General features: G+C 37.1%; 2 protein-coding genes across 5 annotated transcripts in view; one reads left to right on the top strand and one right to left on the bottom strand.

The window, feature by feature from the left end:
* Positions 1-233: 233 nt before the first annotated feature.
* LOC138324785 (uncharacterized) lies at positions 234-12,254 on the bottom strand. The gene is made up of 6 exons (XM_069269932.1): positions 11,925-12,254; positions 9,897-10,052; positions 9,206-9,314; positions 8,544-8,620; positions 8,125-8,225; positions 234-1,950 (listed from the first exon to the last, which is right to left on the bottom strand). Exons 1-6 carry the CDS (start codon positions 12,089-12,091, stop codon positions 1,829-1,831), a joined length of 732 nt encoding a protein of 243 aa, XP_069126033.1. The 5' UTR covers positions 12,092-12,254; the 3' UTR covers positions 234-1,828.
* A 308-nt stretch (positions 12,255-12,562) lies between these two features.
* The window catches only part of LOC138324745 (uncharacterized), a 123,928-nt gene continuing 111,498 nt past the window's right edge, over positions 12,563-24,992 (top strand). Inside the window, exon 1 of one of the 4 annotated variants that reach the window (XM_069269864.1) lies at positions 12,563-12,791. The gene's annotated coding sequence lies outside the window, so the exon portion shown is untranslated. Of the gene's footprint in view, positions 12,792-18,952; positions 18,973-24,452; positions 24,714-24,992 lie in introns of those variants that run through there. The other 3 variants (XM_069269898.1, XM_069269882.1, XM_069269873.1) reach the window with 3 other exon arrangements.

The following is a 24,992-nucleotide window of genomic DNA, read 5'->3' on the forward strand; positions in this document are numbered from 1 at the left end:
CAATAAATAAAATGTTTATTTTCATAACGCGGGTCATATTATGTTTCCCGCCGTCGTCCTAAATACTGTGCGGTAGTTGACTATCACTGCGCCAGACGGCAAATCAACGAATTGACTCTCAAGTTTTCATATATTACGCAGGAAATCTTGCATATGTTTGGTGTTGTAACCTTATTTTAGGTCATCGGTATGCATTTTCTGATGTTATTGATGTTTTTTAGGAAACCTTTATATTTTGCTCATCGGTATGGATTTTCTGATGTTATTGATGTTTTTTAAGAAACCTTTATATTTTGCTCCGGAAAGGTAATGGGCCTTTAAATAAAGAAATCCAAAATGTTGAAAGATAGGGTAATTAAAATGTCATTGTCGTGCATTCTTTGTCATAGTTTGAGACCGTACATTTTGATTGTTGATCGTGACCAACCTCGGATGAGTCGAATACCCCGTATTCCTCGAACTATTGACCTGGTCCCCTGCTGTTTGAGTTATAGGGGTTTTACTGTACTTAAACTAGTCATTGTCCGATATAATCATATACCATCTATTGAGCCATGTACTATCAAAAAAATGTTTTAATATTTACAACAGGCATTTAAATAACTCTGGACATTAAATACATGTACAAGACTCTTGGTGCATTTCTTTTTTTGATTTTAATCTTAATTTCACTTAAGTGATTTTGAGTTCTTTTTTTTACTATATTATATAACGACAATACATATATATTATATAGACTAGTCATTGTCTAATGTATATATATCACCTAGTGTATTGTTTACACAAGATCATTGTAATTGTATACAAAGAAAATAAAAATATAACATGAATGAACAGTGTTTTTGTTTATTTTTGTAAAAATACTTTTAAAATCATAACGATAACAATTTCTTTGAACATTCTCTAATCAGGTTACACCTGACACATTTTAAAATGCTATCATTCAATATTCACAAACACAAATCATGATCATTTAAACAATTAATATTATCTACTGTGAACACAATATGTTCAAAATTAAAAGTGTTTTAAAACTCCTTAAAATACACCACTTAAACATATACCGATAGTGGACAGATGCCAGTTATAACCAAATTATTAGCATGTATTCCAGACAATTTGAGAAGCAGAACACTCTGTTGACCCTTGAGACAATTTTTAGATTTAGACTCTTTTTGGGTAAGGAACCTGTCACTTGTTTTGACACTTTAGAAATCTAAGATAGGATGATTTGATATCCGATATTACCAAAGGTCAACTTGATTTCCTAAAAAAATTGCAATACATTAAATACTACATACATTTTAGTGAGGGTACCTATAGGTTGTGAACTCTTATCATGTTTCATAGTAATCATTACACTATTGATCTTAAAAACATGGCAAATGTCCGGGAATATGATTCTTGTTCTGGTCTGGTGTCAATAGATCTTTGCAAGAATAATAAGCAGAAATATATGTAACAGAGGACAATGAACAATATAAATTTGTACTGTTATAGATGCCTGGCTTCAAACTCTTCTTCACGAGTGATGAAGCCATAGAAAAGAGCAGCATATTGCAGCTTGTATTTACGGTACCGGAACCATACACTTTTAGTTGTTGATGGAATTGGGCTATATAGGTCACCGCGATCTAAGCTTGATACACAGTGTCTTGCAACATATCAACATTTTTCTTGATATAGAACAAGTGACCAATCAAATAAGGCATATAATGAGTACAAAGCCTGTGTAACCATGTGATAAAATTAACATACTTTAAGGACCATTGAATTCAATGTGCATATATCAACAAAACTGTGTTTCAGACTGACTGAATCATCACTGTCATCTCTTTATAAGTTCAACATCCTGTAGAAATATCACTCCCTCTGCCATTCGGTATTGTACTGTGACCTCTGTGTTTTCTATTCTTGTTGACAGCTTGCGTTGGCTTAAATCGGATGATCCTAAATACAAGACAGGACTACAATGTATCAATTATCAATTAAGAGTTACTTCCCTTCCAACATTTATGACAAAAAGCAAGCATGTTGCGAGAAAATATTTTATATATGCTCTATGGAGAATATAAAACATTGTAAGCTACCATGTGTGAGGGCCCTGACCAGCCACCATGTGCAAAGGGCTCTGGTCAGCCATCATGTGGGAGGGCACTGACAAGCCACCATGTGAGAGGGCCCTGATCAGCCACCACGTGAGAGGGCCCTGATCAGCCACCATGTGTGAGGGCCCTGACCAGCCACCATGTGAGAGGGCCCTGATCAGCCACCATGTGGAAGGGCCCTGACCAGCCACCATGTGAGAGGGCCCTGATCAGCCACCATGTGGGAGGGCCCTGACCAGCCACCATGTGTGAGGGCCCTGATCAACCACCATGTGGAAGGGCCCTGACCAGCCACCATGTGAGAGGGCCCTGATCAGCCACCATGTGTGAGGGCCCTGTCCAGCAACCATGTGTGATGGCACCTGTCAAGCCACTGTGTGTGAGGGCCCTGACCAGCCACCATGTGAGAGGGCCTTGATCAGCCACCATGTGTGAGGGCCCTGTCCAGCAGCCATGTGTGATGGCACCTGTCAAGCCACCATGTGTGAGGGCCCTGACCAGCCACCATGTGGGAGGGCCCTAACCAGCCACCATGTGAGAGGGCCCTGATCAGCCACCATTAGTCCGCTAAACCTGCCTATATTATTAGGCTTTTTAAAATTTTTTTTTGGCCTAATATATAGTCAGCTCTTGGTACCTCTTAACAAGAGGCCCAGAGGGCCTGTATCGCTCACCTGGTTTGTAATGCCTAGGAATGTTCTGAATTCAAGTTCATGGTTTCTTTTCTGAATTCCTCTATTAGGCCCCATCCTTCTGCTCCAGGGGGTCAAAGCCAAAATTTATACAAATTCTGTAAACCCCAAGGATGTTTCTGGGCCAAATTTGGTTAAAATCCAAGCAGAAATATATGACTATTAGCGATTTACAGGATTTACCTCTATTTCCCATATCGGGCCCGCCCCTCCTGGCCCCAGGGGGTCAGAGGCAAAATTTATACAATTTTCTTTTCTCTTTCCCCCAAAGATGTTTCTGGCCAAATTTGGTTACAATCCATGCAGAACTCTAGGACAAGTAGCGATTTAAAGGATTTACCTCTATTTCCCCTATTGGGCCCCACCCCTCTTGCCCCCGGAGGATCAGAGCCAAAATTCATACAAGTTCTGTTCCCCTTCCCCCAAGGATGTTTCTGGTCAAATTTGGTTACAATCCATGCAGAACTCTAGGACAAGTAGCAATTTATAGGATTTACCTCTATTTCCCTTATTGGGCCCCGCCCCTCCTGCCCCCAGGGGGTCAGAGCCAAAATTTATACAAGTTTTGTTCCCCTTCCACTTAGGATGTTTGTGGCCAAATTTGGTTACAATCCATGCAGCACTCTAGGACAAGTAGCGTTTTATAGGATTTACCTCTATTTCCCCTATTGGGCCCCGCCCCCGGGGGGTCAGAGCATAAATTTATACAAGTTCTGTTCCCCTTCTCCCAAGGATGTTTGTGGCCAAATTTGGTTACAATCCATGCAGAACTCTAGGACAAGTAGAGTTTTATAGGATTTACCTTTATTTTCCCTATTGGGCCCCGCTCCTCCTGCCCCCAGGGGTTCAGAGCCAAACTTTATACAAGTTCTGTTCCCCTTCCCCCAAGGATGTTTATGGCCAAATTTGGTTACAATCCATGCAGAACTCTATGACTAGTAGCGGTTTAAAGGAAATGTTGACGGACGGACGGACGGACGGACGACGGACGCCGCGCCATGACATAAGCTCACCGGCCTTTCGGGCCAGGTGAGCTAAAAATGTGAAATCATAGGCCAGATTTGGCCTACGCTACGTCAGCGGTATATTTCTAATATATCGTCCATGCAATGCCAGGAAAACATACACATACCTATGTATAGGAGAAACACCGAAAACTGTAGATTAGTCAAGATAATGGACAATGCGAGGCCCGAAGGGCCGAGCATTGTTCATTATCTTGACTTATCTACAGTTTGAGGTGTTTCTCTTACTTAAAACATGGCACTCTGATGTACAATGCTAACTATGGCTATTGTGTAACTAATCTACAGCTACAGGTAAGGCCTTCAACCATCTTTGACACCGAACATGTCAGCACAGTAATTGTTGTAATATATGTCTACTCTGGTCGTGCATGCATTGCATGAATTTTTCATGAAATTCCATACCAATGTTATTACCAGAGAATTTTTTGTGAGTTTGAGTTCTCTTCATTCTGAGTGGAGCAGTACAAGAGGCAACATGGCAGACAGTACAGATCAGATCTTTACCAAGTCAAACTATCTAAAATGATTATCAAATTTCCAATAACAGAGTTTATTTTGTGATATGTTTATTTAACTGCTCTTTATGGCAGAGGCAGACCATTCACTTGGATATAACTTGTCGGAAAATCACAACATATGGAGGATTACCATGGAAACGCATTAATTTTGAATATACCGCTCTACGTTATGAAATGAAGAATATGATTGGTCCTAAAACATAATATCAAGATTTAGTGGATACTAAAGGAAACTACATTAAAATTCAGTGAAAACGGCAAAGTGATGAAAAGAAAGCTTAAAATGTCAAATTTGTTCAGTAGGCTTTGTGTGATTCTTGGATAAGGAATTATACCGAAATTATTCAATTTGGGAAACGTGGATTTATGTGTTACGTGTATGTATATTCAAGAAATTACGCAATTAACAGTGAACTTTTTGGGAAATATAAGCATTCATTCAATTTTCAATGAAAGAAAGTACACATATCTATCTAAAATTAAAACATCATTGTAGGGGAATGCCTGTGCTGTCGAAATACTAAAGAGTCTTGATTTTCAACACAAGGAGTAATTTTATGCGTTGTGGTTGATGTGATTGGATTTATGCCGATGTCCACGAATCAATATATAAAACAGAAAATATGTAATAATATGTATTATTGAAGTTTTCTATTACATTTATGTTGAATTTGATTACATTCATTTGTTATTTATCCGTCCAATTTTACAATGCTGCATTTAGTGTCAATCTCTACCTTTCATTGTACATTAGTTTACCTGGAACTGTAGATTAGTTGAAACTAATCTACAGCTACAGGTAAACTAATGTACAGTGAAAGGTGTACTAATCTACAGACAGAACAAGTACTTGAACAATTGTCTAAATAAAGTACTGGGGACAACAAAAGATGACATCATAGCCATGTTTTAAATATTGGGATCTTATGTACTCCACTGCCCCCATGTTACATCCCATTTATGAAATTAAACAACTCTGCACAATGAAATACTTCTGAGACCCTTCTATTTCACACATTTGTAATGGATGCCGTATACACATTTAGTAGAGCAAACGGCAGCCAATCAACTTCGCTTCCAGTTTTATTTTTAAAAAAACCACGTGTAGTTGAAAGATAAACAAAATTCAACTGTGTATATGCTACATGTATATGCAGTGTGAATATCACGAAAGTGATGCGGTACCAGCAATAGTCGTGTTCAATTTGAATATTTGACAGCATGTCGTGTATGTTGACCATGATTTCACTATAAAAACTCTAACTGGCTACCATTTTGTTTATCTTTCAACTACACGTGGTTTTTTAAAAATGAAACCGGAAGCGGACTAAGCCACCATGTGTGAGGGCCCTCTCCAGCAACCAAGTGTGATGGCACCTGTCAAGCCACCGTGTGTGAGGGCCCTAACCAGCCACCATGTGATACATCCCTGACCAGCTACCATGTGAGGGGCCCCTGACCAGCAACCATGTGAGAGGGTCCTGATCATGTGAGAAGGCCCTGATCAGCCACCATGTGGGAGGGCCCTGACCGGCCACCATGTGTATGGGCCCCCACCATGTGAGAGGGTCCTGACCAGCCACCATGTGAGAGGGCCCTGATCAGCCACCATGTGAGATGGCCCTGATCAGCCACCATGTGTGAGGGCCCTGTCCAGCAACCATGTGTGATGGCACCTGTCAAGCCACTGTGTGTGAGGGCCCTGACCAGCCACCATGTGATACATCCCTGACCAGCTACCATGTGAGAGGGTCCTGACCAGCCACCATGTGAGAGGGCCCTGATCAGCCACCATGTGAGATGGCCCTGATCAGCCACCATGTGTGAGGGCCCTGTCCAGCAACCATGTGTGATGGCACCTGTCAAGCCATCGTGTGTGAGGTCCCTAACCAGCCACCATGTGATACATCCCTGACCAGCTACCATGTGAGGGGCCCCTGACCAGCCACCATGTGAAAGGGTCCTGATCATGTGAGAAGGCCCTGATCAGCCACCATGTGGGAGGGCCCTGTCCAGCAACCATGTGTGATGGCACCTGTCAAGCCACTGTGTGTGAGGGCCCTGACCAGCCACCATGCGATACATCCCTGACCAGCCACCATGTGAGAGGGTCCTGACCAGCCACCATGTGAGAGGGCCCTGATCAGCCACCATGTGAGATGGCCCTGATCAGCCACCATGTGTGTGGGCCCTGTCCAGCAACCATGTGTGATGGCACCTGTCAAGCCACCGTGTGTGTGGGCCCTAACCAGCCACCATGTGATACATCCCTGACCAGCTACCATGTGAGGGGCCCCTGACCAGCCACCATGTGAGAGGGTCCTGATCATGTGAGAAGGCCCTGATCAGCCACCATGTGGGAGGGCCCTGACCGGCCACCATGTGTATGGGCCCTGTCCAGCAACCATGTGTGATGGCACCTGTCAAGCCACTGTGTGTGAGGGCCCTGACCAGCCACCATGTGATACATCCCTAACCAGCCACCATGTGAGAGGGTCCTGACCAGCCATATGTGAGAGGGCCCTGATCAGCCACCATGTTTGAGGGCGTTGTCCAACCACCATGTGTGAGGGCCCTGACCCAGTGTTCATGAGTAAAGGTTACCCGATGGCCCGAGGCTATAGAAAATCTGGTCAGTCTATGTGGAATCTGATTATGTTGGCTCTATTGGCTATGTAATTTTGACATATCAAAAATTCTGTTATTCTGTGAAAAATCTGTAAATTTAGCAATTCCCATAGGTTTTTGTTGCAAAAGTTAAAAAAACCTTAGAAGTATTACGGTCCATTCATCTAATAATGCATGTTGTGATAGTTGAACGGGTCTACAAAAAAATGGTTGGGGCCATAGAATTTTCTTTCTCTGTAGACCGATTGTCTATGGAAAATTCACAATCACTTTCAGACACTTACTGACCAGCCACTATGTGATACATCCCTGACCAGCTGCCATGTGAGGGGCCCCTGGCCAGCCACTATGTGATACGTCCCTGACCAGCTACCATGTGAGTGGCCCCTGGCCAGCCGCTATGTGAGAGGGCCCTGACCAGTCATCATGTGAGAGGATCCTGAAAAGCCACCATGTGAGAGGGCCCTGATCAGCCAACTTGTGGGAGGGCACTGATCAGCCACCATGTTGGAGGGTCCTGACCAGCCACCATGTGGGAGGGCCTTGACCAGCTACCATGTGAGAGGGTCCTGATCAGCTATCATATAGGAGGGCCCTGATCGGCCATCATGAGTGAGGGCCCTGATCAGCCACCATGTGGAACGGTCCTGACCATCTACCATGTGCGAGAGCCCTGTCCAGCTACTATGTGTGAGGGCACTGACCAGCAACCATGTGCGAGGGCCCTGACCAGCCAACATGTGAGAGTGCTCTGGTCAGCCATCATGTAAGAGGGCCCTGACTAGATACATGTGGGAAGCCTCGACCACCCACTATGTGAGAGGCCTTTGACCAGCAATCACCTGGGAGGGCCCTGACCAGCCACCATGTGAGAGGGCCCTGACCAGCCACCATGTGTGTGGGCCCTGACCAGTCACCAGGTGAGAGGCCCCTGACCAGCAATCATGTGAGGGCCCTGATCAGTCACTATGTGAGAAGGCCCTGACCAGCTACAATGTGAGAGGCCCTTGACCAGTCACTATGAGAGAAGGCCCTGATCAGCAACCATGTGGGAGATCCCTGACCAGCCACCATGTGAGAGGCCCCTGACCAGCTACCGTTTGAAAGGCCGCGGTCCAGCCATCATACAAACCTACCATTGAAGACTTACCTTCAATATGTACTGGTATCAACCTAAATCTCTGTAGGACAGATTGCTGTATATCATGGCATTCTTGACAACCCATAACAAGCTGACAATGTTGTCTTTCACTGCAAAATATGTCATGGTGAATGGTAATATATATCTACATAGAATCTGAAAAGGCATGAATTTGTTGTTACAATATAACAAAATTACTGCTGAAATTAACTGAAAAAATTCTCTAAATCTAGAACAAAGTCTAGAGCACCCAAGTCAATAATGCCCTGACTAATCAGATTGTGAAGAAGTTGCTTTAGGAAAAGGACTTACACCTGCTCTTGGAATATTCAGTAGGTAACATTGATCTCAGTACTGTTTTTTTAGAAGCTGGGAAGGGTAAAATATGCCCATGTTCTACATAAACTTAATGACAATACAGTACTTACTTTTTAGATTGAATGAATGTCACAGTATCAAGCAGAAGAGCACAGAGTTTAGCCAGGCCATGTTCCCCTTTACTTTCCTAAAAAACAAACAACAAAAAAACCAGCATCCATTGATGTGACATCGTGATTAAAATTAAAATGTGAAAATGGCTACTAATAAATTATAGTTTATATTATAGTATATACATACAATTTTTACATCTTGCACCAATGCTGTGATCATCAGCAGGTTTTTCATCCACATTCTAGTAAACTATTTAAGAGTTATGCCCCTTACCTCAGTATTTATAGTGTACTATGTACACGTAGATTATATGGAGGACATATTTTGGCATATTATTCTACTCTTTTACAAAAAGGCCTTCCCTTTCCTTTAATGAATAGAATTCTTAGGTTGATACTGTTACTTATTTCTACACATTAAGGGTACTGAAGAAGAAAAAATATACCACCAACATTTACCTAACATTTGCAACACACTGCAAACAAGGAAAGCTACCCTTAAATGACCCTGGCTGTTAAGGACGTTAATTTAATCAACAAAAGTACTGAGTACATGTATGATTTATGTTAGCAAGCAGCAGGAAACAGGAATAAAATGTAGAGGAAAATATATAGAAGAAAAAACAAATAATGTCTGTTACACATAATAGACAACTTACTTGTCCTACATAATGGTTAAGGTTGTCCACTATTATCACGTCTGGTAACACTGATCGAGTGTGGATAGAGGCGCAGTAGTTCACCAACTCCCCAACGGTCTTCAGGTATCTGTAATGTAAACAGGTTGACTAAATCAACAGTATTAACTTTGTGTTCTAAAATCATGTCACTTTGATACCAAAGCCATTCTTGCCGCAAACTTCATGACATCACAGTAAAGATACTTTCATTGTTTTATGACATCTGATCATGAGGATTCAGACATGAATGATATTTCAACAGAGGCTTGCTATACCTATATAAAACAGCTTAAAAGATGCTTGTTTTTGAAACAATCTAGATAATGCTGATTAGTTTTTATACCAGAAGTATATCAATTTGCCTATATTTCCTTACATATGGAAATAGTACAACACTTACTGGATTGTTTACAATTACAAAGAATCTAGCATTTGGATACAATAAAATGCCATGGGTCTAACTGCCATCCCTGAATACCTATATGTATATTTGAACTATCAAGATAAAGTTACTCTATGAAGTAATTGGCATATCTTTTATCTCACTTAAGTGCTTAAGAAACTTTTATCACATACACCATTACTGAGGAATACAGACTTTCTGTGCCATATATTTTTCAAATGTAGAATGTTGTATGAAATCTTGTTGACAATGACTTATATGTCTTACAGAAAGAGAACATGTTGGAGAATCTTTGCCTCGGGTTTTGGCATTCCGTGGACAGCATTAGGAATTTTATCCAGTGGATGAGGACAGATGAACACCACAGACAAATCCTTTGCTCCACAGGATACAGCTCCCTGGAATAGCAGGCTGATGATGTCTCTAAAAAGACATATAATCAAAATGTGATCCGATATGAATACTGTAAGGAACTATGGGGACAAAAGCCTATTTCCTGTGTTGACGACATGTCATGAATTTTTCAAAAAATCTCTAGACCGCTACTACTAAGTCTATACAATGCACTAAGGCACTATAGATCTGGCCCTAATATATATCAGTCTTGGACAGTTAGACAGATACCTTGTCAATTTTTGGTCAACATGTTTTAAACTAATGTTTGGATCAACAAATATATATGTACTCAGAATAAATACATAAATTGTATCCCCAGTACACTAAAATTGAATTTAATCAGCCAATTTATCATTGAAGCTAGTTTGCTGACTGTGATGTGTGTATCATCATGCTATACCTCTAACGTTGTTGGGGTAGACTGAGTAGGATAACTCTAGATCTGCCAGCAGATCATGAAATTGATGGAGTTGCAAATTTCTCTAATCATTAAATTATCAATATGTCTCTGGTTGTCGGTCAGTACCTGGCATCTACCCACATAGGGTTACAAATTTGCCAACCACATGTCTACATGTACATATATAGCTACTTTTAAATAAGGAAAAGATATCACCTTCTGACCTTTCCAGTCAGAAGGGGACATCTTTTCCACTACAACAGTAGCTATATAGTGATAGGCCTACTTTATCAAAATAAAGAAAATGTCAATATATTTTATTGGATAGTTGTGCCATGGTTATGTAAGAGATGAAAGATGTGATTTAAAGCAGCCTTGATATTTTGATAACACCAGATGACATGGTGACAGAATATTACATCGCCTTAACCATTAGGCCACCTGGGCTCGACTGTTAGACACTTTTGAAACATTACATCGTGTTGACAGTCAACAAAACAATGTCCTATAAGAAAACGGCTGTCCAATCGACTGTCATATTATGGGAGTACCTGGCCTTATGCCACAGCTAACAAGTTACATCTTACAAAAAGGACAACATATTCTATTTCATCAAAGATTTAAATGAGATTTTAACTTCTGGAGTACAGTTAAAACGGCCCCACTGCAGTAATGGCCCCATTCGAATTGGCCTCACTTTTAGCAGATATACATATGTTTGTGTGTGAATGCATATAAAATCAAAGCCTATGACGGAACAAATTGTCGTTTTAACATCGTTTGTAATGGGATCGTTTATAAGAGCGCAGAGAGCTGCGCGGCGAAGCTCTACTAACCATAACACGTGTGTGAGCATATAGAATCCAATACATTCCAGTACCCCTTGGACTCTGAAATCATGTCCCGCGGGAAAAGTCTTGCGCCTCCATGCAGGCAGCCATGTTTTAATTCTTGTTATCAGCACGAAAAGATTTTATTTTTTTCTGTAGGCAAAACGTATCACCAGGATACATGAAATTACTTTAAGTAGTTTTAAATAACTACACAAGGATAAGAACGACATAATAAATGTACTGGTCAAAATTATGTACTGTCTGTGTGTTGTCAAGCGCACTGCACCGTCAGCCCTGACGTCAGGAGGCTTGGTGCTAAAGATGACCCCACATATTCCCGCACATTTTTGATACATGGCATGTTGCAAAGTTTTCCGCATTGGAGAGAAACAAGGTCGAAAAAAATTGAAATAATCTAGTTGAATATTTCTTTCTAACCTGTATATGACGACTGCTAGACACAAGTATTGAAGAATAGCATTTACTAAAAATCAATGATCGGACTACAAGTTTAAACAGTTTTAATCTCAATCTGAGGTTATAATCCTAACTATATTTACATTTTTAATATGTAGCTTCGCTCTTCTGAGGCTTTTCCTTAAATTCATATTAGTGGGACCGTTTTAATTGGGGTTATGATATTCCACCAAAAGCAAAATATCTCACATATTTCCTTTGCCAATGAGGACTGAGTGTGGTGAATGATTTCGAGTATGTTGTATAATTTCATTAAAGTCTTTATTTTTGCCTGTGTTCCTTTCACCATCGAAATCTTGCGTTGACGTTTGAAGCCACGATGATACAAGTGGGAACATATGACATAGCATCTCCATACTTGCTGTTGTAGGGAGCTTGAGTCAGCTTCTAAATTAGGACATTACGATTTATGAATCGTGTGTTGATTTCTTTCGCGTGTTACGTTGCATATTTGCCGAGACATTTCCTTATGTGTACGCCTCGGTGTTTTGTGTTTACCGCTACTTTGCATCCTCCAAAGCTGAAGAGTTCCTGTAGTTGACAATTTTACGGAATAAAAGTTCGACCGTAAAAGTCTTGATAAACACAGTCGCAAAGAAAATAGAAATAACAGCATCAACAACAAAATTGAAATGATCACAAAAAGACACAAAACTCATCTTATATGTTAAGATAGCATTGTTTTAATTTACCATGTTCGGTGACTTGGATTTTATAATCGTAGCAGACGATATCATAAAAATGCGTTTCGTTTAAACTATTCTGCAATTTTTAATAACTGACTTCCCTACTTCCTCTTTCGTTCTGATTGGTTGATAATGACTTCATGTGGTAAAGTTTAGCTAATGACCTCATATTTATATATATGTATTGATGCGTTTAAAATGGAAATCTAGGACTTTTTTAGGCAACGTATTTTACCATGTCTTAACTGTGTACTCGCTGAACCCGTTTTGACCTCAAGATTGGGCCGTTAGTCTAAAACAGCAGACGAAACATCTATCATCTGGGACAACCGAAGTTTCAGTTTGTAGCAGACTGACTTAGTTTCCATAGGTAATGTATAATGTTTGTAGTACTACGGTATCACGTTTTTACACCGGTGTCCTCGATTTGTTGTTAGATAAAACACTTGCACATAAACTCATAAGGTTGTCTTTAATTTAATCACCCAACTGTCGAATTACTATACACATCCGGCAGAATTCCAGATGTCATGACGAGGAAACAGGTGTCTGTTATACATTGGTTCCCATGTAATATATTGTAATGTAATATAGTAAAGGAAACTTTTCGCCTATTCTATAAAAAGCTTTTATTAATTTACACGAGAATGTCGGTGAAGTTTTGATTGACATTCAATTCTAAAACTACAATATTATGCATTAAATCATGTATATATGCAGAAATATATATATGTATATATGTTTCTGATATATGTTACAGAACCATTTTCAGCTTATCATTTAAAGATGTTCCACCGCTGACAAATGATATTTTTTTCACTATCAAAAACACGAGCAGACAATTTAGTATTTTTCTTCAGTTACCAAAGTTACTTACTTTACACCATTATCACCATTGAAAAGTTTGAGCTTCTAATTTTACTTCAAGTTAAAGTTACAAAAAATAATTAATTGCATCCCGAAAAAAAATTGTGGCACTATAACCTACATGGAATTAAGTACTGATTGCGCATGTGCTAAGGGCAAAATAAATTATTTTATATTATTTTTTTGTGTTAATTAGACATATATATACACGATTAAACACCAATTATTGTTCAAGTGATTAATATCATTTATGCTCTGTCGGTGGTGGAGCATCTTTAATGATGATTAACAGGTTAAAACTTGATACCAGGTATTTCTTTTCTATCAAATGCTTCCTTACACTTTATCGTTTGATTGATTTTTTTTGTAATCACAAAATTAAATGATGACAAAAGAAAAAAGATGACATGACAAAAGAAGAAGAAATCAACTTTGTTGTGTTTTGGTTTATAAGGATCTTTTATATTTTACTTGTACATTGCATTTTATTTATTTAACAGTCATTGTGAATTATGCAGAGATTCTTAAGGTTGCATTGGGTCTAAAATGCCAATTCACCAAAATGTTTTCGAACACCAATTTGTAATCTTTAACATTAATACACTCATCAGATGAACCAAAAGTTCCTACAGTATTATTTCCCCAAATTCACAAATTATACTCCGATCATCAGTGATTACAATACCATAAAACACATGAGGAGAGACATTATTTATTCATGCAGCATACTACATCCTTTTCCCGCAATATGTAGTAATGATTTTGAATAAGGCATTGAATTATTACATGTGTTATTAACATTCCAATATTCACTTTGTGTATAAAATTCCTGTCCTTTCCTGATGTCCAAATGACAGATTTGAAATGTCCCTTGTATATATATATAATTAAGTTATAAGCAAAATTTATGTCATTAGGAAGATGCCATATATATATTAATCAATTTTGAAGAAAAACAATTCACATTTAAATTCACAAATAATACTGTTTAAAAGCAATTGTTATTCATCTCAAGGTAAAATACAAAACTTTTTTTGAAAGTCCTCAAAAATAATTAATTAGACTTGGGGATGAAACTACATTCATGTGCATCCTACATCTTATGTACATAGAATTTCATGATAGGAATGATCAATGTTTCTTTTTTTAGTTCAAGTTGAAATGGCTGCATTTAGGCCACATGATTCATTTTATAAATAAAATTCACTAACATAACTTAGAATCCAACTTTAGGCTTATTGATTGAAGCTTTAAGTTATAGTTATTAATACACAATAAAGCATATTGGAACTACATAAGTTATGTAAGTTAAGAGCTTTCAGGCTCACCTTTTTGCATTAGGATCCAATCTAAAGTCTTTTATAACAGTTATGTCCCCTTGATCCCCTAATAGTAAATTCGGATTCATAATTATACTTTAATAGTTTTAGAGTCAGATTTATGTATAAATTAATGTACATGTATATTTAATAAATGTGTTTTTACTAAGTAGTAGTAGATTTTTACTTATTTATATAAAAGAGAACTAATTATACATTGTACGTTTAAAGAAATATAAGAAGTCTACAGTACATGTAATATTACATTTATTTTACTGTTCTGGCAAATATTTGTATACCAGACTTGACAGCTTAATTATCTGCCATATGTGCTTTGTCACAAAGCTAAGTTTGAAGAGTTTTATTCCGAATGTTTTATGTATTTCGATGTTCTGTTTCGGTGTACCTAATGTTTTATATCATATGTTCTACTGCAGATGATATAATATGTATACATCCATCAAGATTAAACCATAGGGAAGCTGCTGTAAACCTAAAAAATTATTGCATGTTCACATGCTACAGTATACATGACAGAATATAGTAGATATGATGTCGGCAATTCTGTTAGATTCATTTATTTTCATTTCATTTGTTTCATTATTTCTAATAATATATAAGTTATGTTTGCATACTTCATTATACCTGGATGTTGCATTACTTAAAAGTCTTTATTTGCTGTCTAAACTGATGAGATCATCAAACACGTCTCTGACAGAGAGCATCATGGTTTATTTCACCGCAAGTTAGAGAGTGCAAACATGCAATGTTGGCGTGTCGGATTGGCATAGATCTCAGGTGCATTCTCTATCTACTATACACTGGTATATATGTACACTGCTAACAGTCGGTGGACAGGTGCCGTAGTCAGCTTGTCGAAAGTTCAATATCCAAAATTCAATATACTGCTCTTCAGTATGGGTGAGTCATCGAGACCCCGGCAACTCATTGATTAGGTACTGAGATGTGAGTAGCTGACTAGGGTTTGTACAGACTGAGGCTCCATGTATTAATGGTCATTCAGCAAGTTTGATTGGAAAGTACTGAAAACATAGTCATATCTCTTACTCTAGCAGTAGAGAGCCTGCGCGCTGTGCTTGATTTTATGCTTTTCCGAAGCTGTAAATTGAAACAGAACAATTGAGAAAAAATAAAGGGTAGCAAAAGCAGTCCCTTAAACTCCTGAGAGGTTTGTTTATTGATTTTCTTTTGTTTAGCAGAGTAAGCCATTATCCAAAAAAAATGAAAAAAAGGGCCAATTTTTTCATACTTTTATGAGGTAAAGTAAACCAAATTTACAATAAAAAAGTCTTTTACTTATAAAGTGCATGGTATTAGACTTTAAAAATGGCCAAAACTTTAAAAAAGCACAAATTTCAGCAATTGAAACACAGCTAAGGAAAACTTCTTGATTTGGATTTTTCTTAATGTGTAGGACCTATGCTTAGCAAAAGTATTCTTGGAACTTTGTTTTGAAATTTCTTTACTTTGCTATGGTGAAATAACTTAAACAGAAGTTGCTTCACTGCAAAGAAAAGTAGTTACATTGGAAAAGAAATGCAGTTGCAGCAGAATATAGAGAGTGTAGAAGTAATATCAGTTTTCTCAGAGCTTAGACCGAGCAGAGCTTGTGCCAGCAAGAAAAATATTTTTAGGATCAAATTTTGATAGCTCTTAATAACAGCTTTAACTACAGGGCACATCATCTTCCTGAGTGCTGTATCAACAAGTAACATGGTTGGTTCATATCATAATTGCTTTATCTGAAAATGAATTATAGTGGGATCCATTTCAATCTTAGATCACCTAGTTCTGGTTAGGAATTACAGCACATGTCAGTGCTGTAAGTATGGATTACAGCTGGAGTCATAAAGTCTGCTTCAATGTAGGTATAGGAAACAGCATTGGGAAGCATATTGATCTGCATTTGGTATGGCAGTGTAACAGATACACGCATGGTCTTATCAATCACTTGTTTCTTATCATTTTAAACAGTATGATAACACACATTTCCCCATCAAGAGAATGTCAAAAAAGAATGAATCATAAGAATGGCATTATATAATATTATGCTTCTTACATAGGAGCCCTCATCAGACTGGTCATTTGTTGACCAACTAAAGCCACAGTGGTTGGTGTTGGGTTTTGTTAGAGTCACTTTTAGGTTTTATGTTGGGTTTTTTCAGACTAAGGGATTTGTTGAATGTTTACCAGTTGGAGCTACATTGGTTGATGTTGGGTTTTGTTAGGCTTGGTCATTTGTTGACCGAGTAGATCCACATTGGTTGAAGTTGGGCCTTGTTAGATTTGGTCATTTGTTGACCAAGTAGAGCCTCATTGGTTGATGTTTGGCCTTGTAATGTTTGGTCATATCTTGACAGAATAGAACCACAGTGGTTGAAATTTGGTCTTGTTAGATTTGGCCATTTGTTGACCAAGTGAGCCGCATTGGTAAATGTTGGGCCTTGTTAGATTTTGTTATTTCTTGACCAAGTAGAACCACATTGGTTGAAGTTTGGCCTTGTTAGATTTGGCCATTTGTTGACTAAGTGAGCCACATTGGTTGATGTTTGGCCTTTTAATGTTTGGTTTTATCTTGACCGACTAGACCCACATTGGTTGAAGTTGGCCCTTGTTAGATGTGCCCATTTGCTGACCGAGTAGAGCCACATTGTTCGATGTACAGTTTTGCCAATCTTGGCCATTTCATGATGGAGTCAACCCATGTCATTTGTTGATATTGAGTCTTGAGATATGATAGAGGCAGCTGTGATATTTTGGTGAGATGTGATGGATGTGAGATGTTGGAGGGATATAATGGCTATGAGAATTAAAGTTGACAGGATTTTAGTATATGAATTGAAATGGTAATTGGTAGTTTTTGAATTAGAATAAAAGTGTTGTGATGATCATGTTATGGCCAAAACGTTCTGGGCGTGTTTACTATGAGGATGACAATACTGATAAATTAACACACTAAATGTACTCAGCCATATTGATTTTACTTGATGTTTTTATGGGGAAACTAAATTGTTATGAAATGATGTTAGCGAGATGTATTTGTGTGTATGTATACATACAACAGTGCATTCGGTCCAGATCTATATGTGTGGCAGCTGTATAACACTGAGACTTATTAATACATATATTCATATTGATGACTCACCTTTACTTCTAACACTGTTTACATGTCTCTGTCAAGGCCGCCAATGCTAGATAGTTATGTATGGCCAGCGACCAAATAACCATTCTGTCCTTTATTTGGTCGAATGAAATACATAGGCAATGCAGCCTTTGTCTACCATGCCTGTTCAAATATATGATGTGCTTTCGTGATATGTAACTTAATTGTTTAGTTGGAAAATTCCATGGACATCTATTATAAAACATAAAAGGCTGAAATTACAACAGGCTTGGAATGACGTATATTGTGCATGGCAACAAATGTGGTACAAAAGAGGGTAAAAGAACATGGGTATAGAGATTCTCAATTTTGGTCTATATTATACCAGTAATGGTTTAAAACTCTTTAAAAAATATTTCACTAAACCAAGTTCACATGTCCTGAACTGTTCTATGTGCATTAGTTTGGGTTTAACTTCAAAAGACTTGCTTCTATAGGCAGTAGATATAAATATCATGTAACATGTTTTCAAGTTTGACAAGAAGAATTAAATATAAGGGTACACAGATAATTGACCTTCTGCAAAATGTGATTGTCTTCCTTGTAAACTTGACACCTACAGTCTTCACCAAGTTACAGTAAAATGAGGACCAGGTATGAGTTCATTGATTAAAATTTATTTCTTTTATACTCAGAGCAAAGAAGTGAAAATCAGTTTAGTATGTATCTTTATTTCAATATTTTTTTGCAGATAAAGTTATAATAAAAGTTAGTTTATAAATTATCTCCCCTATAGCACTTTCAGCATGCTCTATATGTAAGTTAACAAATAATAAGATGGAATTTACAATTGATGGAGTTATTGCCCTTGGATGCTAAATAGATATTTATTGCAATGCTCAATATGCTTTTATTACAAACTAATTAAATTAATTATAATAATGAAACTAAGTTGGCCAGATACTAAAAATAAATCACTTTTGATGCTTTCTGATAATTTGAACATGATATATGAAGCCTGTGTCCATTAATGATTGGCTATATTTGTCGGGAAATCCAGTGATAAATTTAACCCACACCTGAAATAGCAGCATCTTGGTTTGAGATCATGCCAACGCAGTTTGTTGGATTACACCCACAAGTATCTTTTACCACAAGCATCAAGTCTATGTGTGTCATATATTCAACTTGGGTGAACAAAATTCTTGGCGCAAGAATAGGAAACTATAAAGTTAGTCCAGGTAGGTACTTTTTAGTACTTCTGCTCCGAAATGTAATTATGTAATAGTAATTCTATTGTTGGTATTTTGCCTGTTTAGAACTACTCTTCAGTAGAGTATGGTAATTCTGTGGATCCAGATACAGAAGCTGTATTTATAACAGTAGATAGCAGTGATTCAGCAGTAAGGATGTGAACTGACTCTATTTATATCTCTGTCCATTCATCCCCAGTCTAACCACAGGTGTACACATTCACCAGGCCATTGTAATGTTGGAAACTTGGCTTTCCTGTAAATATTGCTAGAATTCGAAAAGATTTTGATTTAATGGCAGACGTACAGATCTTAAACTCAGGGCTCATTCTTGGCCATTGGAGTACCATCTTATAGAAGAAATTGTTACCATATTTGGTATGAAGAAACACCCAGGTTTTGTGTTAACTTGGTGAGTATGTGTGATGCTAATTATAAGGATCCTGGTTATTTGTTACTTGATAAATGTGTTAAAAAGGTTAACTTTGCTTAGTATGTTTCATTTCAAGGTTCTGATAATGTGTTAACTGGATGATTGTTTCTAGGGCCCAATAGGCTCTTAACATGGTAAATATGTACAGAAGGTCCAGGTGATGTGTTATGGATGATAGCAGTGTCCAAGTTTCTGTTGTATAAGTTCTGTGTGCTAGATAATCGTCTGCATACTCTGGTGCACATGGTAGTGCATGTTCTGTTACATAGTATTTGACATGAGGGACAAGATAGGGTTGATGCCAGGAGGCAAATCTATGTCTACCAACATACAGAAATTCCATTGCTGTTAATCACTGTTCAAACATTGCAGAGATCATGATCTTTGGGACTTTCCAACACTCCAGCAATCATGATATATCATATGGGACTGTATGTCAAACATTGCAGAGATCTGGATCGTTGGGATGTTCAGACACTTAAGAGATCATGATATGTGGGACTTTCAAACTATACATGTTTGTAAGACATATCCAATAAATGTTCCAGTTTCCATATGAAATCTGGATGGGATACAGGATGGGTCAGGGCAGGATGGCATGCCATGAGAGGGGTGTAATTTTGTTTTGGTATGTCCCACTAACTTTCACTATGGGGTCAATTTGGTGGATCAGGAGGGAGGTGTCTTTCTAATATGCAGTCATCAGTGAAATGGAAGTTGAAAACAAAGTATGGGAGCAACAGAGTTTTATCTTAACTGTAACTGAAATTTCAATTAAAGATGCTCAATCGCTGACAAATGGGTTTTTTTCACTATCAAAAACAGGAGCAAACGATTTAGTATTTTTCTTCAGTTACAAAAGTTACTTACTTTACACCATTACCACCATTGAAAACTTTGAGCTTCTAATTTTACTCCAAGTTAAAAATATGCAAAATAATTAATTGCATCCCGAAAAAAATCCATGGCACTATACCCTATATTGAATGAAGTACTAATTGTGCATGAACCAAAAGCAAAATAAATTATTTTATAATATTTTTTGTGTTAATTAGACATTTATATACACGATTAAACACTAATTATTGTTCAAATGATGAATATCATTTATGCTCTGTCGGCGGTGGAGCATCTTTAATTAAGTATCATTATCATCAGTCACTGAATACAGAGTATAAAGGCATGCATTTGTTATAGCAGTTATAGCTTGTCTTCAAATAAAGAATGAAGGGACATGTGGATGCTTGAAAGGACATGGCTATGGGTTTTCATTGAATAAAGAATATAGGAGTATAGGTTTGTTAAGATGGATATGGTTATGGGTTTTCATTGAACATAGGTTTGTTAAAGACTGGACATTGTTGTGCAGACCTTGTCAGCGGTCAATCAGATGGATATCAGCATATTGATTCAAAAGACCAAGGGTGCTGTATTTGCTAGGGTGGAGAACTTTTATTGGTCAAGCTGTGTATTGGATCAGCTAACAGGATTGATTTCTCTGTGTAGATAATTTTAATGGTCGGGACAGACCACTGGGAAATGCCTAGTAGCTCCAGTGTAGATCTACAGTACAAAAACCAGTAATGCTGTACCATATGCCTTTCAGTCATTGATTAGTTCACAGCTAAGACACATCAGTTTCTAAGTGATAGTAACATAGGAACCACAAATTTCATGTGTAAACAGTAGGTATATAGGACTTTGTACAAGATGGTTGCTACTTAGGACATAAAAAAGTTGTGGTATTTGTCCAAGGCCATTTAGAGATAAACTATTTTATTTGGTTTGTTTTAGCTAGCCTACAAAATGTCATGGTAATTCTGGCTTCAAGATCATGGAACATGAAATTCTGAGTTTAGTTCAGAATTCCAAGATCAGCTTGCAAGGTTAGCTGGCTGTTCTGAGGTTATCTGGTAATATATAACTAGGTATTCTTTGGTTTGCTGTATTCACAGTTCAAATGAATATTCTGAAGTTGGTTGGGTATTCCGACGTTCGCCTGGTATCCACAGTTTGATGACAATTGGCCTTCTGGATTCCAGATCTACCTTTTCGACTAATCTGTTAAAAAGTTAGCTGGGTATTCTTGAGTTAACTCAATATTTTTAGAAGCTGCATACAATACTATTCTGGAGTTAACTTGATATTTTGAGATTATTAGAATACTTTTGAGTTCCCAGATTTGTTGTAACATAAAAGGTGGACTGTGTCTATATATAGAACGTACCAATGCTATGGAGACTGTTTTATAATTCCACCAGATGTGCCACACCATTGTTAATTTGTCTCAGTAATGAGATGGGCATTCTCAGGTATTCTCACACTAATGAGCTGCTACCATACCAATACTGCTATATGTACCATCTAAATACTAGCTACCATGAATCATGCAAGTTTTTCTTCCATCAACCCATTACTCCGGTACCTGTTTACATACCATTATTGTGTATATAGATAAAAACAGTACACACATATATATAGTGGCGTATATATACTCATGTATACATGCAGTCTTCCTTTGGTAATTTGAATTGCCTGAAATTTTATCAAAACATAAAAATCAATAACCCCTGGTGTTTTTGTTAGTAAATGACTTTGAACAGTTCTAATGAAACTCCTATGGGTTATCTCCCTTGTATTGAAGTATTGATGATTAAAGATTAACAAAACATGTTACACATTAAATGACATTTAGCTGTAGAAGTTATAAGAAAAAAAACCTTAAACATGCGAGTCTTTCTTCTTCTTCTTTTTCTGATGATGATGATACATAGATAGTGAATGTAAGAAATCTCTATGTTTAAGTTGTAAGCATGGTTGCATTCTCAGGCTAAATCGGGATTACAGTGAGTGAGAGCCAGAGTACATTTAGATTAACATTCGCATCAATGATAATTTTGAAATAAATTGTACGTCAAAATGCACACTCTGCAACAACCACAAGCCTATAAATACATAATACTGTCTCTGTCATGGTCTATTGATGTTTTGTGTATTACATGTATATACATATGAAAAGTGCTCAAGGCTTAATAAAATTTGTCAGTGATCAATATAGAAATGCAGAAGTGCATTTGTGTAACTTTAGTCTTGTTATGCCATCTGTTTAAAACCATACATTGACAGGTGCTTCATTAATATTTAATCAAGTTTCATTTAGATAACTGTTGAAAGATGAACAATTTTAATCTGCATAGAATTTGTAATAGACGATGCTATTTATACATTCAGTAATTTTAAAAGCATTCATTGTCACACTGTGAGGTATGTTGCATAGAATTTGTCATATGTTGGTTTAGATATATTTTGTTTCCATGGAAACATTAGGTTTGATTCCTAGAAATTCTATACTAGAGCAAATGCAGATGATTCTTTGTGGTCTTTGTATGCAAAGACGTCCATATTTTACATACGGACTATTCATTAAAAAAAAAATACTTTTGTGAATATATAAACTATATACACATATATGTTAATAGCTATATAAAATATGTATTGACTTTAAAGTGAGGGTTTTGCTTCAAGAACTCCAGCTTTCCCCGGAATCCTTCAAAACCTGGCATGTGCTTATTGAACCTGACTATTAACATGACGAAGAAGTTCAATTTACATGAAATGAAATAAATTATGTATACATAATGTGCATGAATGGATATATGCTGTACCAACTAATGTGATGCATCTTTAATAAACCATGAAATATGGTTCATATATGAAATATTTTTCTAAGCAAAGCTTGTAATTGTAGACATTTAGTTGGCCAGTTATGTTCCACCATGCTTAGAGATCTAGACTCTGAGGAAAGTATAATGGAGAAACCAATTGGAAAAACCCGATATCATTCAGTTGATCAGTACCAATATTGTAGCAGGAGGGTTTGTTTGTATCACAATACATTGTATACAGTTATGTATGAATCAGATCATCAGTACATGGGGCAGCTGTGAATATGAGAAGGGTGTAACTCTGAAGGACATTCCTTTCGGTTTGGAATGGTCTTTGGTTGCTGTAATAAAATTAAATGGGAAATTTGACAGTTGAAATGTAATATTCATAAAAATACAATATTCAAACCTCCAGGTTTAATATCTGAAAATTGTTCAAAAATAGTATACCTAGTAAGTTCTAAAAAATTTATAATTTGACCCGAAGTATTCCTGTAATGAATACAAAACTGACGCAAGAAGAGTATGTTTGTTTGTATTGACTATTTTATGCATCAATTTAGAATTTCTATTATTGTGTAAATATTACTCATTTCATGGTGGAGACAACATGTTAACCTGCAGGTCTTATTAGGGAGACATTGAAGTATTGACTTAAAAGGCTTGTTATAGGTAATTTTAGCTGTGAGCAATCTTGTAGTTAAATAGCCGCAACTTATCCCTGCACATGCATATAACACGTGTGTGACCAAAACTGTATCTAAATATAGCTGATTAGACTACCTATGAAATTGATAGAAAAAAGTCCAGTGCATTCATTGGTTTAAGGTGTTTTGACACATTCATCTCTAGCTAATAGCTATATAGTCCTCCACCTCTGGGTTGCAAGTTCAAAACCCATCTTAGGCTTACAGGTGTCAAATTATGACTCTACTTAAGTTGATGATTTTAGTCTGGGTACTCCAGCTTTTCTCTCCACCATGTTAAACAAAAGTAAACTTAATTGGCTAAAAGATAGTAAAAATGATTGCATCTAATGTATACCTTTATTAGAATATAAAGTAACAATTAAGAGAAATTAACAAATAACTGCAAGTTTCATTAAATTTTTACAAATTAATAGATGTATAAAATAAGGAGAAAGACATACATTTTGTATTTTCATTACAAAATCACTTATGTATAACCTTAGTTATTGTACAACAAAGGTAAAGATACTCGGTAGGTACAAAAAAGTGTGAAAAACATCTAGCTGAACTAAACTATATATACCATGTGTATTTCTCAGATTAACAATTTCTAGCAAAACAATGAAAGGCATATAAAACGGTTCCTGTTAGATATAAACCCATGTTAACAAAGGGTTAATGTACAATGTGTACCTGTAGTTAACTATATACCTGTCGCGCGTTAAGGCTACCAGGTAAATTTTCACCTGTTGATTCATCAAACAAAAATTTGTGCCCTGTAATTTGTGTAGTATGGACCTGTAATGTGGCAGTGCTTGACTAAGCTCTGGGGGTAAGTTACCGAAAACAGATCAATGTGTCGACGCTAATATTCCAGGCAGATCTGCTTCATCATATATCCAGTATTGATATTACCTTCAATTGTTGATTGGATCATCACAGGTAAATTCATACAGGTGTATATTACAGGTGTAAATTATACAGGTACATGTATATCTGCATATCAGTGTTGCTGTGTAGTTGAGGTAACCATGACTAAACATTGTGGGTTTTTTTTTTTTTTTTTTTCTGTATAGAATATTTTTATATGTATGTGATTTTTGTTTGTAATATTAATGAAGTCTGTGAATTTAACAACATTGACGTAGGTATATGTACCGTATACCATCTGAATATGGTTGTATGGTTCTACAGCAGTTAGCTGTGGGATGTAGAAGCTAG

Source organism: Argopecten irradians, chromosome 1, assembly GCF_041381155.1.
Source record: "Argopecten irradians isolate NY chromosome 1, Ai_NY, whole genome shotgun sequence".
In the NCBI taxonomy this organism is placed as follows: Eukaryota; Metazoa; Mollusca; class Bivalvia; order Pectinida; family Pectinidae; genus Argopecten; species Argopecten irradians.